Source organism: Ranitomeya imitator, chromosome 1, assembly GCF_032444005.1.
Source record: "Ranitomeya imitator isolate aRanImi1 chromosome 1, aRanImi1.pri, whole genome shotgun sequence".
Lineage (NCBI taxonomy): Eukaryota > Metazoa > Chordata > Amphibia > Anura > Dendrobatidae > Ranitomeya > Ranitomeya imitator.
Genome location: NC_091282.1, coordinates 372,643,033 through 372,658,572, shown reverse-complemented (window position 1 = coordinate 372,658,572; position 15,540 = coordinate 372,643,033). Strand labels below are relative to the sequence as shown.

The 15,540-nt window shown below is 41.4% G+C and overlaps 1 protein-coding gene across 2 annotated transcripts in view; it reads right to left on the bottom strand.

Moving 5' to 3' along the window:
• CDH24 (cadherin 24) overlaps positions 1-15,540 on the bottom strand; it is a 213,542-nt gene that overhangs the window by 37,061 nt on the left and 160,941 nt on the right. For both annotated transcript variants that reach the window (XM_069761731.1, XM_069761740.1), the window contains 4 exons: positions 14,909-15,096; positions 14,425-14,678; positions 12,377-12,513; positions 11,478-11,599 (listed from right to left, as the gene is read on the bottom strand). In XM_069761731.1, the coding sequence (XP_069617832.1) occupies positions 11,478-11,599; positions 12,377-12,513; positions 14,425-14,678; positions 14,909-15,096 (701 nt within the window). The remainder of the gene's footprint in view (positions 1-11,477; positions 11,600-12,376; positions 12,514-14,424; positions 14,679-14,908; positions 15,097-15,540) is intronic.

Genomic DNA, 15,540 nt, shown 5'->3' with positions numbered 1-15,540 from the left:
GACCTCAGAAGGGGTGGATGACGAAATCGACAAAAATGGAACATCACCATGTACCCCCTGACAACCCCAGCTGGATACCGACATGGAATTCCAATCCAATACTGGATTATGGGTTTGTAGCCATGGCAACCCCAACACGACCACATCATGCAGATTATGCAACACCAGAAAGCGAATAACTTCCTGATGTGCAGGAGCCATGCACATGGTCAGCTGGGCCCAGTAATGAGGTTTATTCTTGGCCAAAGGTGTAGCATCAATTCCTCTCAATGGAATAGGACACCGCAAAGGCTCCAAGAAAAACCCACAACGTTTAGCATAATCCAAATCCATCAGATTCAGGGCAGCGCCCGAATCCACAAACGCCATGACAGAAAACGACGACAAAGAGCATATCAAGGTAATGGACAGAAGGAATTTGGACTGTACAGTACCAATGACGGCAGACCTAGCGGACCGCTTAGTGCGCTTAGGACAATCAGAAATAGCATGAGTGGAATCACCACAGTAGAAACACAGACCATTCAGACGTCTGTATTCCTGCCGTTCAACTCTAGTCATAGTCCTATCGCACTGCATAGGCTCAGGTTTAACCTCAGGCAGTACCGCCAAATGGTGCACAGATTTACGCTCGCGCAAGCATCGACCGATCTGAATGGCCAAAGACAAAGACTCATTCAAACCAGCAGGCATAGGAAATCCCACCATGACATCCTTAAGAGCCTCAGAGAGACCCTTTCTGAACAAAGCTGCCAGCGCAGATTCATTCCACTGAGTGAGTACTGACCATTTCCTAAATTTCTGACAATATACTTCTATATCATCCTGACCCTGGCACAAAGCCAGCAAATTTTTCTCAGCCTGATCCACTGAATTAGGCTCATCGTACAGCAATCCGAGCGCCAGGAAAAACGCATCGACACTACTCAATGCAGGGTCTCCTGGCGCAAGAGAAAATGCCCAGTCTTGAGGGTCGCCGCGCAAAAAAGAAATAATAATCAAAACCTGTTGAATAGGATTACCAGAAGAATGAGGTTTCAAGGCCAGAAATAGCTTACAATTATTTTTGAAACTTAGAAACTTAGTTCTATCTCCAAAAAACAAATCAGGAATAGGAATTCTTGGTTCTAACATAGATTTCTGATCAATAGTATCTTGAATTTTTTGTACATTTATAACGAGATTATCCATTGAAGAGCACAGACCCTGAATATCCATGTCCACACCTGTGTCCAGAATCACCCAAATGTCTAGGGGAAAAAAAAAAAGTGAACACAGAGCAGAGAAAAAAAAAAAATGATGTCAGAACTTTTTCTTTCCCTCTATTGAGAATCATTAGTTGGGCTCCTTGTACTGTTATGTTTGCTAATGACAGGTGTTATGAAGGCAATCCAGAAACACAGTGTGCTTAGCGATCAGAGCGCACACAGTGATCTGACAAATACCCAAAAATACAAGAACGAGCTCTGAGACGTGGAAACTCTGTAGACTGCACACCTGATCCTATCCTAAACACAACTAAAAGCGGCTGTGGATTGCGCCTAACAACTACCTAGGCAACTCGGCACAGCCTAAGAAACTAGCTAGCCTGAAGATAGAAACTAGCTAGCCTGAATTCACAACAGTACCCCCCCCTTGAGGAGGGGTCACCGAACCCTCACCAGAGCCCCCAGGCCGACCAGGATTACATTACTCTGGATCAGGTGACAGTGATGAAACCATCTTTTGAGATAAAATGTCAAGGTGCCAAAATGGGAGGGGATTTGGAGCCAAGACAGGTGGACATACTCGCTGCAGCTCCAGCAGCCGAGGTATTGGGCAGCAGCTGCGGGTACCAGTTAGGCCCTTACCCAGACGACGGTCAAGCACCGAACACCAGAGCTACGCCTGTCAAGGTCCAGACTGCACTCGTCGACGGTCAAGCACCAAAGACAAGAACTGCGCCGGTCAAGATTCCCGACCTAGGAAACGCTGGTCAACAGTCTAGGACCAGTCCCCACTGATATGGACCGAGGAGATGCTCGCCGACGGTCAAGCAGCAAAGAGGCCCTGAGAGCACCCGGCCAGAGACTCCGGCCTGGGCCACTGATTGAAGGAGATGTGTGAGATGGTCCGCCACTTCCAGCATAGACTTAAGGTACCGGGCGTGGGCAGGGAGAAAGCTGCAGGCCAGATGTGGTCCGGCTGATGCTAGAACGGCCCAGAGAGCATTGATAGACTTTGTAAGAATAACGTGCTTTTAGGGAACCGGAGTAGAGGCCATGGTCAAGGTACAGAAAGCCGCAGAAACTTCTATAGATTGTTCCCGCCAAATACTGAGCTTGCCCCCTCCCGCATCAGAAGTAGTTTGGACTGTAGATTCAGAGATGCTTTCAGAGTTTCTCATTGTATGATAACCCGTATACCTCCGTTATATTGATGCTTGTGAATACTCTGTAAATATTGTTCATTTGTGATGTTGTTTCCACCGGGCACCTCTGCTGTTGTATCTAGTCACCTGCTTACACGTGCAAGGTGTGGCTACACTCACTGCTCACTATACAGTGTTTGGCAGCTGTAAGCACACCCTGGCACTTTGATTTATAGCTCGCTGTGCAGCGCATCTGCAGCTATACACATTTTGAGGTGATTGTGCCTGGTATTTTAGCACAGTCCCATTCATTTAAGTAGTGCTGAACTGCAAAGATATGCAGTACCAAGCACAGCAACTACAAAATGTATGAAGCTGTGCTTAGTAAACAATAAAGAGGAGCACTAAGGCCCTTTAAATCAGGTGATCTCTATGGGTGCCAAAAGAGAAAATCACAGTGATCTGATATTGATGGACTACATCAATATCAATGTCTCGGAAAAACTATTTAAGTTAATAACTATGAATGTAGTCATTGGTCTCTGACATGATGTTTTACTGGTATCATCTCAAGATGTAAAAGTGAATATGTAACTTGAAATTGTTGACTGTTCCAATATTTTATGATTCATAAAAGGACTTCTACCCTGATTACTATAAATTACCAGTAAAATGCAACATAATTAAGTAAATTATTTTGGAATTGTTAAGAAGTAATTAAAACAAAACACACCACTAGTAAATTACTAGAATCCATTTTTGCGGGGTAATGCTATGTTTAAGCAGCCTTTTTACGAATACATAAAGATTTATATAGCAAAGCACTGCAAACCTAAAAACAAGGCTTTATTTCAAAACTAGATTTATTTCCAGAGCCTTTGTGGTTCATTGGGGAACTCTAACGCTACATAATTTCTTCCAGGAACCTGGTTCCCCACCTGTTTTTCCTCGCGCTACAGCAAAACAGAACAGGAGGTAAGGGAATTACTAAGGAACAGGTGAATTATTCCCTATAAGAGAGCCAATGAGTAACCTGGCTTTGTGCAACAGTTTGTAAGATGGAAATTGCTTTAATATTTCCATATTTCCTGTAGACTGTCAGTACTCTTTTATAAATAGCTGCTTTAAGCTCAGGCTGACATACAATGGTGTGATGGTACAGAAAATGCAATGGGTTTATTGTGTAGGATGGTAACAAGAATGGGAAAATAAAGATTTGTTCTATGTTATAACACTATATTAAGATCCAGTTACTGGTCCCTATATTTAGGATGTAATTTCAGCGCTGAAATCTCATCTCTCGAGATCTTGGTCCCGAGATCACCATCTGCGCATGTGCCGCCCCTGGCGGCGGCTATATTACCAGAGTCCACCGCAGACACACAGGGAATAGTTGAATTACCGGTGCTCTGGCCTGTCGCAAAATGGCAGCAGAGCCCGGGCAGCGCCGGAAATCCACGCAGCGCCGGACACCCACGCAGCATCGCTGGGCACCGGAGACACCTGCAGCATCGGCCAAGACCCGCCGGGCAGCCCTCATCCCAGCCTGCGACGTACACCCACGGTATCAGTAAGGCATGTCCGCTTTCTAAGACGCACCTCCCATTTTCCCCCTAACTTTGGGGGGAAAAAAAGTGCGCCTTACAAAGCGAAAAATATGGTAATTGGCAAAACGAAAACCCACTAAACTATTTCAAGTATTTACTATAGGCCACATGGACAGACTGAAGATATGGATAAACATTTTTATTTACTTCAGATGTCTCTGTTCTCCAGAAAGTAGGACATAGTGATCATGGGAGATTTTAACTATCCAGATATTTGTTGGGAATCTCTTCCAGGCAAATGTAATGGGTCCAGAAATTTTTTCTCTTCTCTTGCTGATAACTTTAGCTTTGAAAAGGTAGAAGAGAGAACAAGAGGATCTGCAATATTGGACCTAATTCTTATCAACAGGGAGGAAATGGTTGAGGAAGTAAAGGTGGCTGGGAGTTTAGGAGGCAGCGATCATCCTATTCTCAAATTTCAGATTACAAGTGGAGAAAGACCAGCAAGGACTCAAGACTTTAAGGGTGAACTTCGGAAAAGCAGATTTTAATGGACTTAGAAAAAGGTAAGGAAAGGTTCAATGGCTGGATGTTCTAAAGGACTGAAATGTCCAAGAAGGATGGGAGATTTTGCTAAATAAAATTCTCACTGCACACTTGGTAACAATCCCAAAAAGAAAGAATTGGAAGCATTTAAAGAGACCAGATGAACACGGAACTTAATCATTTGTTAAAAAGGTAAAAAAGAAATGTATATTAACTGGAAAGAGGGGGACATATCTAAAGAAGAATATAATGCTGTTAGCAGGGAATGCAGGGAAAAAGTTAGAAGAGCTAAAGCCAATAATGAAGTGAGGCTTGCAAGGGATACCAAAAGCATGTAAAAAAGGATTTTGGGGGTATGTCAAAAACAAAAGAAAAGTCAAAGATACTATAGGATTTTTACAGGATCAAAATGGTGAAGTGGTCAAAAGTGATGTTGAGAAGGCCGAACTTTTAAATTCCTATTAGAATCTGTGTTCTCTAAGAAAGCAATTGTATCATCAACTGATCTGCGTGGTGTCATTGAAGGAATAAGAGAATCTACACTAGCTAAAAACAGAGAGATGATGAGTGAACACTTAGCTAATTTAAATGAATTTAAATCTCTTGGTCCAGATGAATTACATCCTAGGGTACTGAAAGAGATAGCAGGGAAAATTATAGAACCACTAGCCAGAATATTTGAAAAATCCTGGAAAACAGAAGTCCCAGATGACTGGAGAAGGGCAAATTTTGTCCCGATCTTCAAAAAAGGAAAGAAGATGGAGAGAGAAAATTACAGGCCAGAGAGCCTTACTTCTATACCAGGAAAGTTCTATAAACAAATTATTAAACAACATGTATGTAAGTACTTGAATATGAATACACTAATTAACCTTTGCCAGCATGAGTCTGTAGCAAACAAGTCATGACATTACATAGTTATTACATAGTTATTAAGGTTGAAGGAAGACTTTAAGTCCATCTAGTTCAACCCATAGCCTAACCTAACATGCCCTAACATGTTGATCCAGGGGAAGGCAAAAAAACCCATGTGGCAAAGAGTAAGCTCCACATTGGGGAAAAAAATTCCTTCCTGACTCCACATACGGCAATCAGACTAGTTCCCTTTATTAACGTCCTATCAAGGAATCTAGTATATATACCCTGTAACATTATGCTTTTCCAGAAAGGTATCCAGTCCCCTCTTAAATTTAAGTAATGAATCACTCATTACAACATCATACGGCAGAGAGTTCCATAGTCTCGTTGCTCTTACAGTAAAGAATCCGTGTCTGTTATTATGCTTAAACCTTCTTTCCTCCAGACGTAGAGGATGCCCCCTTGTCCCCGTCTCAGGTCTATGATTAAAAAGATCATCAGAAAAGTCTTTGTACTGTCCCCTCATATATTTCTACATTAAAATAAGATCACCCCTTAGTCTTCGTTTTTCCAAACTAAATAGCCCCAAGTGTAATAACCTATCTTGGTATTGCAGACCCCCCAGTCCTCTAATAACCTTGGTCGCTCTTCTCTGCACCCGCTCTAGTTCAGCTATGTCTTTCTTATACACCGGAGACTAGAACTGTACACAGTATTCTAAGTGTGGTCGAACTAGTGACTTGTATAGAGGTAAAATTATGTTCTCCTCATGAGCATTTATGCCTCTTTTAATGCATCCCATTATTTTATTTGCCTTTGTAGCAGCTGCCTGACACTGGCCACTAAATGTGAGTTTGTCATCCACCCATACACCCAGGTCTTTTTCATTGATGGTTTTTCCCAGAGTTTTAGAATTAAGCACATAGTTATACATCTTATTACATCTACCTAAGTGCATGACCTTACATTTATCCCCATTAAAGCTCATTTGACATTTATCAGCCCAAGCTTCTAGTTTACATAAATCATCCTGTAATTTAAAATTGTCCTCCTCTGTATTGTTTACCCTGCAGAGTTTAGTGTCATCTGCAAATATTAAAATTCTGCTCTGTATGCCCCCCTACCAGGTCATTAATAAATATGTTAAAAAGAAGAGGGCCCAATACTGACCCCTGTGGTACCCCACTGCTAACCGCGACCCAGTCCGAGTGTGCTCCATTAATAACCACCCTTTGTTTCCTATCTATGAGCCAGCTCTTAACTCACTTACACATATTTGCCCCATCCCCATTATTCTCATTTTATGTATCATCCCTTTGTGTGGCACAGTATCAAAAACTTTTGAAAAGTCCATATAGACTATGTCCACTGCGTTCCCTTGGTCCAGTCCGGAACTTACCTCTTCATAGAAACTGATCAGATTAGTCTGACGGGAACGGTCCCTAGTAAACCCATGGTGATGTTGGGTCAAGAGGTTATTCCTCTTCAGATACTCCAGCATAGCATTCCTTAGAATACCCTCCAGGATTTTACCTACAGTAGAGGTTAAGCTAACTGGCCTATAATTTCCGAGTTCAGATTTTGTCCCCTTTTTGAATATTGGCACCACATTTGCTATACGCCAGTCCTGTGGTACAGACCCTGTTATTATGGACTCTTTAAAGATTAAAAATAATGGTCTATCAATGACTGTACTTAATTCCTGCAGTACTCGGGGGTGTATCCCATCCGGGCCCAGAGATTTTTAGACGCCGCCACACTTCCTGCTGGGTTAAGCAGGTGACATTTAATTGGGAATTTTTATCACTAGTCATTTTGTCCGCCATGGGATTTTCTTGTGTAAATACTGATGAAAAAAAGTCATTTAGCATATTGGCTTTTTCCTCATCCTCATCCACCATTTCACCCAGACTATTTTTAAGGGGGTCAACACTATCATTTCTTACTATTTATGTAGTTAAAGAATATTTTGGGATTATTTTTACTCTCTCTGGCAATGAGTCTCTCTGTCTCAATTTTTGATGCCTTGATTTGCTTTTTACAGAATTTATTTAATTTTCTGTATTTATTTAATGCCTCATCACTACCTACTTCCTTTAATTCTCTAAATGCTTTCTTTTTTTCACTTATTGCACACCTTACAGCTCTATTTAGCCATATTGGTTTCCTCCTATTTCTAGTATGTTTATTCCCATACGGTATATACTGTGCACAGGTCCTATCCAGGATGCTAATAAACGTCTCCCATTTTCTTTGTGCATTTTTATGTCTCAGGATATCGTCCCAGTTAATTGCACCAAGATCATCTCTCATCCGTTGGAAATTTGCCCTCCTGAAGTTTAGTGTCCTTGTAACCATAGTTGTCAAAAACCGATTACCTTTACGGGAACTGCAGGTTTCTGTTCCCCAATCTATTTCAGGGTAGTTGAAGTCCCCTATAATAATGACTTCTCCTTGTGTCGAAGCTTCATCTATTTGCTTTACGAGGATATTCTCCGTTGCTTCCATTATTTTGGGAGACTTATAACAAACCCCTATCAGTAATTTATAATTTTTTTCCCCCTCCCCTTATCTCCACCCACAGGGACTCTACATTTTCATTAGATTTATCTATATTATCACACAGGATGGGTTTTAAGGATGATTCTACATATAGACACACACCTCCCCCTCGCTTATCCGTTCGGTCATTTCTGAACAGACTATAGCCCTGCAAGTTAACAGCCCAGTCATTGCTCTCATCCAGCCACGTTTCAGATATCCCCACCATGTCATAACTATGCTCCAACAACATTAATTCTAATTCGTCCATTTTGTTGGCCAGGCTTCTGGCATTAGTATGCATGCACTTTATGTATCTCTCTGTACCGCTATTCTTTCTTAAATTATTAATTGTTCCACCTCTCGTGTCTCCCCTTTTCCCCATAGTTTGTAAGCTTGCGAGCAGGGCCCTCACTCCTCCTGGTATCTGTTTTGAACTGTATTTCTGTTATGCTGTAATGTCTATTGTCTGTACAAGTCCCCTCTATAATTTGTAAAGCGCTGCGGAATATGTTGGCGCTATATAAATAAAATTATTATTATTATTATTATTATAATTGTTCTAACCCCACCCACCATGCCACCGCCACCCCCAACTTCATTATTTGTGCCCAGGTCTCTATCTGCAATATCTTCCCCTCCTATAAAATGAATACCCCCCCCAATCCCTAGTTTAAACACTCTTCCAACCATTTAGCCATTTTCTCCCCCAGCACAGCTGCACCCTCCCCACTGAGATGCAGCCCGTCCCTAGCGAAGAACCTGTAGCCAACTGAGAAGTCGGCCTAGTTCTGCAGGAACCCAAACCCCTCCTTCCTACACCAACTCTTAAGCCACTTATTAACCTCCCTAATCTCCCGTTGCCTCTCTGGCGTGGCACGTAGTACAGGCAGTATTTCGGAAAATACCACGTTGGAGGTCCTTGCTTTCAGCTTGCAGCCTAATTCCCTGAAATCATCTTTAAGGACCTTCCACATACCTCTAACTTTGTCATTTGTGCCAATATGCACTATGACTGCTGGGTCCTCACCAGCCCCTCCCAGTAATCTGTCAACCCGATCAGCGATGTGTCGGACTCGAGCGCCAGGCAGGCAGCACAACGTTCAACGATCCCTGTCTTTGTGACAGATTGCCCTATCTGTTCCCCTAATAATTGAGTCCCCCACTACCAGCACCTGTCTGGCCTGCACTGCTCTACTATTTCCCTCCTTACTGTAGCAGTCACTCCTCCGGCTTTCAGAGGACATGCCTTGCTGCAGCTGTGCTGCCCCTGTAGTGACACCCCCCTCATCTGCCAACTTAGCAAACTTATTGGGTGTGCCAGATCAGGACTAGCCTCCCTGGCACTCTTCCCTCTACCCGCCTTTTAACTGTCAACCAGCTTGCTGCTCCACTGTCCTGCAGCTCCATCCTACCATCCCCCCTCATCTATCCCATTGAGTGTTTGCTCAGTGAGCAGAAGACTCCTATCCATATTGTCTATGGATCTCAGTGTTGCCAGCTGCACATTTAGATCCAGAATCTGGGCTTCTAAATGCACAACGTGCTCACGTCTCGGACAGCAGTATGCACCCTCGACCCGCTGATCAAGGATTGCATACATGTGGCAAGATGTACACTGGATGGCATTAACAATAGTGGAGCACATTGCACCAGACAGAAAAGTTAAATAAACAATAAATGCAAAGTGTTAATAAAATACAGACAGCAATTCAGTAATTCCTCCCTTGGAAACACCCTTAATCAAAAGTCACTGAATAACAAGTCACACACTTACCGCGTTTCGCACTTAAGATCAGGTCACACTCAGCTCGTTCACACTCGCTAAGCTGAAGATTTGAAGAGCTATTTTTTTTTTGTTTTCTTTTTTACCTCAGCAGCAATCAACCTTGCTGTTCAATGCACTTCCAAAAAAAAATCGAATTTCTTTTGTATGATGGAATCACTGACTGGGTGGATCAGGGAAATGTGGTAGATGTAGTATATCTCAACTTCAGCAAAGCATACTACTCTTATTGAAAACAATGACCAAGTATGGGATTGACAAGGCTACGGTTAGGTGGATTCATATCTGGCTCAGTGATTGACCTCGGGCTGGACAGACAGTGAATCCAGTATTGAGCAGAGGGTTGAACATGATGACCCTGGAGGTCCCCACCAACTACAGTATAACATTCTATGATTAAATTAACTCCTTGTAGAACTGGTAATGCCAGAACATACCTTAGACTGAAGGCATGATTAAAGGGAATGTTTTTGCTACTTCATCTGTGAGCTATATAATGTAGGAAAAGAGACCCTGACTCCGATAATGTATCACTTAGTTTCCTGGCAGTTGTGACACAATCTAAGTTTTTAGATGTCGCATGTAGCAGACCTGAGACATTTAATCCGCCCATACCAGGTTCTCTATGTACATTGTATAGTGACAGTAAGCTGTTTCTCACAGGAGGAGGCAGAGTCAGACAACATGGCACAAGAGAGCTAGTCTGTGCAGTGATAATGTCTTGGTGATAAAACACTCACTGTATAGAAACAACAACACAGGCTAATAAGTGAGATATAGCTGAAATTAGTGTCTCAGCCGCTACCTCATGCTGCCATCAGACTACATCATCAAAACCTGCTGACAGATTACCTTTAATTCCTCATTCACACATCCTTGTTGTAAGTGTTTACCCAAACTTTATAGCCTCATATATGCCAATGAGATTGTCAAGTTCCGGTCAGGAGACCCACGGACACTCCATTCATCACGGTCTGTACATAGACCGTAACACACAGACATGTGAATGCGACATTAAGATCGTGTCACTGACCTACCTTCTAATACTTCACAAACAAATAAATCTTTATAAGTCAGTCAAGGAATTGTAATGTACAGTCTGAACTTGCAAATTCTTGTAAATTAAATTAGAATATTCACTCAAAATCAGGCTACTGTATTCTAATCAGACACTGCCTCAAAAACTGTAAATTATTATTCAAACTTACAATGTTTAGGACATAACTATGGTACTTTGAATTTTTTTGATCTTTAAGTATTTCTACCAATATATTTAGTTAGCTTTGTTATATATGTTATTTTTATACTAACGGGGTTGTTTAGCCTAGGGGCGACAGTCACTCTGTGTGATTGCAGACTTGTGAATCCTCACATTGTGTGTCCTTGTGCTGTGAGGATTCTCTGGCGCCAGGAGTGAACGGTCCTGTGACTGTAAGTATGTGATTTGCAAACTTCCAGCAACATTCCAACTAGACATGTCTGGCCTTGCTCAATACACTTGCATTGTGCGAGGCCACGCACATCTATCGGCATGTGACCACATGTATGAAAATCACATACCTGCAATCACGAGCTGAAGAATTCTCACAGCGTGCAGTATGGGAGGTTTAACAAGTCTGCAGTCACATAGAGTGACTGCAGACTTGACTGCAGACAACCCCTTTAACTTTTTTGTTCTTTATACATAACTAAAGAGGACTAAGGAAAAATTAAACTACAAATGATCAGTTTCAATTTTCTAATAAAACTAAACATTTCAAACAAACACCACATTAAAGTATTACCCACTGTCACAGCTTCTAAACACTATAAAATACAGTTCTTTATTTTCCATAAAAGAGAAACACACCTGTCCAGCTTGTGCATTGTCACACACGTGTGGCTTATATATCTCAGCCAGGGTAGGAGGATTGTCATTTAAATCTAAAACCTGGATCATAACTCCAACTTGTGACACCTGAGAGGGGCTGTCTGAAACAAAAACACAACACAGAGACACAACAAAAAAAAACAAAACAAAAACACAACACCGAGACAAAAGAAAATATACAAAACAAATACATAAAACATATGTAAAAACATGATACAGAAGTACACGAAAAGAGCACAAAAAATGAATTAGTAAAAATAGGAATTGAAGTACAAAATTCTTTAAAGTTCCCATAATAGGTGATAACAGACATTGCAATTTAGTTGTTATACTTGTTTGCTCCTTAAATACTGTATGTGTATATACATATATTTATGTATGGCGGATCCAGATATGGTCACCCAGGACTTTGTTAGTGCTTGCCCATCCCTGCTCCTCAGTAGTGTTTTACTCTTCTTCCCTTTGATATGGAAACTACTGTATACAGGATGATGGAGGGTCGCACAAAATGACATATTGCCCCTGGGCCACAGGTCGTGCACCCCTTCTCTAAAGTATGTCTCTACTGAGATGCCCAACTCTTTTGATTCCAAAAGTCCCATTCTGGAGATGTTGGTGACCACAAGCTCTGCAGACCAACCCCAAATGGCTCTTTGGTCCAACATTTTGGTACTACAACTGGACTGCTTCTTGATTAACTCAGCGTAGCTGATCAGCATCTAGTATATCCATAACGGCATCACTATGTCATTTTTTGAGAGCAGACTGTGCTATGTGGGTCTACTAATCTACATCATACATTCCTGAGACGTAATGTGTCCAACTTATTCTTAACAAAGTTGTTAGCTGCTCTACGACACACTGAGGATCCCTCTCACCGGTCTCACGAGCTGTTACAGTGATGCCGTGCTCTTTCTTGATTTCTCTGTCCAAAACAACATTTGTTCTGAGGGTCCCATCATCTGCATTTATCGTGAACAGTTCTTCAGGGTTAGAAACTGTCTCAATGGCATAACTGATTGAAAAAAATAAAGTGAAAACACAAAAACTGTTTTAGTAACAATAAATGATAACATTCTCATGTCTTTTTATTTGGTTTCACTATCCATCTTATACACATTAGGTTTCAGCCCTAAGTGATTGAGGAGCTACATAAACAAGTTGACTATAAATCATTTGATTTGAACAGGCAGGAGTCAATAGTCCAGAATACTGTATGTTTCAGGGTCATCAAAACTGGAAACTCATAAGGAACCCTTAAAGGTTTTTTTTTTTTAAATATGCATTAAAACTAACTATGTAAAACAACAGCAGACAAGAATAAAATATAAAAAAAGAAGCAGGAGAGTGACAATGGGTCCTGTGGTATGATTGTAGTAGCACCTGGAGGCACCATAGTCTCTAAGGCTACTTTCACACATCAGGTTTTCGCTGTCAGGCTCAATCCGGCTAAATTTCAAAAAAACGGATCCGGCGAATGTTGCAGCCGGATCAGTTATTTTTCCCATAGACTTGTATTAGTGCCGGATTGCGCCCACCGGCTGACAAATGCATTTCGTCCAGTTTTCACCGGATCTGGCAAATCTGCCGTTTCTGGATTTTGGAAAAAACGTCCATAGCAAAGTTTTTGGTCTCCGGCGAAAAAGCCGGAAGCGATACGGCGCTTCCGGCTGTTTGCTAGAATGGAAGCCTATGGGAGCCGAAAGGTGCCGGATCTGGAAAATGACGGATTTAGGCGCTGGATTCCGGTTTTTTAAACTGAGCATGCTCCAAATTTTTTTTTATCCAATTATCTGGATATGCTAGTCGGATCCGTCCAAAAAACCGGATCCGCTGCATCAGTTTTTCACAATCTGTGCCGGATCCGTTTTTTTCCACATTCGCCAGATTGTGCCTGATGCAAAAAATCTGATGTGTGAAAGTAGCGTAAGTATCCCTATAATGATATCCTATGCAATATTAATTCCTTGCCGTGGAGGTTGGCACTCTAAAGGATAAGTGATAAATGGCGCCGCGCCCGTCTCTGCCACTACATCATACTGCTCTCAGATTACATAGAAAGAAACTAATGACATATTCCCTTTATATCTAGAGGGAGGAAAGGAGTATTTACAACTATTTGAAGCTATAAATTAAGGGTTCTCTTGTGAATAGTGTACTAGCAGATATAAATATAGTTATACCCTATAGCAGTTATACAAGTAAAAATGTAATGCTAGGGTCATGTAAAAATTGGCAAAAGACACATGTTTACTAAGGGGCGACATGCTCCTTATAACAGTAGTTCCCAATCCCCCCCACTCCTCCGCACTGTGCCAAAGTAAAGAGAAGTTTAAATTGACCAAAGGTCAAGCAGCTCTCTATTCAAAGTTGATGGGGCAGAAGGAAACAACCCTAACTTTTCATGTAACCTGCCGCTCACTTTTGAGCTTGTCGAGTTATCCTATTCTCATTAAAAGTCAGTGGATTTAATCACAGATTCCAGCTTATTGTACTGCTGCAGGCCCAGACAAAGCAGACATAAAGAAAAAGCTGTGAACACATCTCTGGTGGTCTGTGGTGAGGGGCAGTACGCCATCCCACCCTCGAGAAGGCATCAGTCAATGGACATTATTCTGCCCATTCACTCCTATTCATTACAGCTACCATTAAACAGACCATCCCAACTGCACTGACTATGCAGATAATACAAGATGGAAGTGCGTACTACCTATTTTGGTTTCCACAAGGAAGATTTTTTTAAAAAAAAGTTACAATACTTCAAGAAAAAAACACTTTCTTTTTTTCTACTGGCTAAATGAATGAAACTAAAACTAAATAAATTGACATTATTTTAAGTTATATGCCTACATTTAGTTACATGCTCAGAATATCATTCATGCTATCAATTAGGTGTCTAATGCTATTGGGTTCATCAGCTTGTTACCTGATAGAGCTGCTCTGTAAGTCAGGGTCTCTGGCCTGGACAACCCCTACAAGTGTCCCCGGAGGCTGGTTTTCCAAGACGCTTAAGGTATAAGGGTTTTGGGAGAACAGTGGGGTCTCATTTACGTCTCCCACAGTCACCCTCACAGTGGTGATATCCTTAAATGGTCCTCGACGAATATACTGAGGATCAATCACAGTGTTCATCACTTCAACACGAAATGTGAAAGAGCGGCGGGACTCAAAATCTAGAGGCTGGAAACAAAAAGGACAGTGCTGATTATTACATAATGCAGGGACATGGGATGATGCCAGAATATGGTAGGGTATTTGCCCAACAGCCAGTGATTAGTATACAATGCTGACCTGCCATATTACCCCCAGAAAAGTGGCTGCACAACTGTTTTGTTTCATATAAGTTTGCAATGGAATTTGATTCTTTTTTTTTAAATTTTTTAATTTTATGTTTTTATGAGTTATTTCACCTTTTCTATTCTGAGAATTCCATCTTGTCCTGCAGGGTCTGACATCACACTGAAAGTGTCCCCGGCATCACCATCCAAAATGCTGTAAGACATCACTGCATTCTCACCAATGTCTGGGTCATGTGCTCGCAGTCTGCCGATTACAGATCCTGGGGCAGTGTCCTCTAAAACGGTGAACTGATACAAGGCTGTAATAGAACAAGGGGCATACTCTTTTTATGTTTTTATTCCATGGACAATTGTTTGATACACACTACTAATTGTGGCAGAGGAGTAAAATTATATATATATATATATATATATATATGTATATATATATATATATATATATATTATTCATAAAATCTGATCCTAATTTTCTCCAAATATAATAAGTATCCATAGGAATCTACCCGTATTTTTCGGACTATAAGACGCACCGGACTATAAGGCGCACCCAGGTTTTAGAGGTGGAAAATAGGGAAAAAAATATTTGAAGCAAAAAAATGTGGTAAAATATTTAATAACATACTATTATATATAACAACACCACATATAATAGTATGTTATTATGTTGGAAGCTGCAGGACCAGTGTGGTGTCTGTACAGTACTATATGAAGATGCTGGAGGGTGAGTATAAGAATGGGGGCAC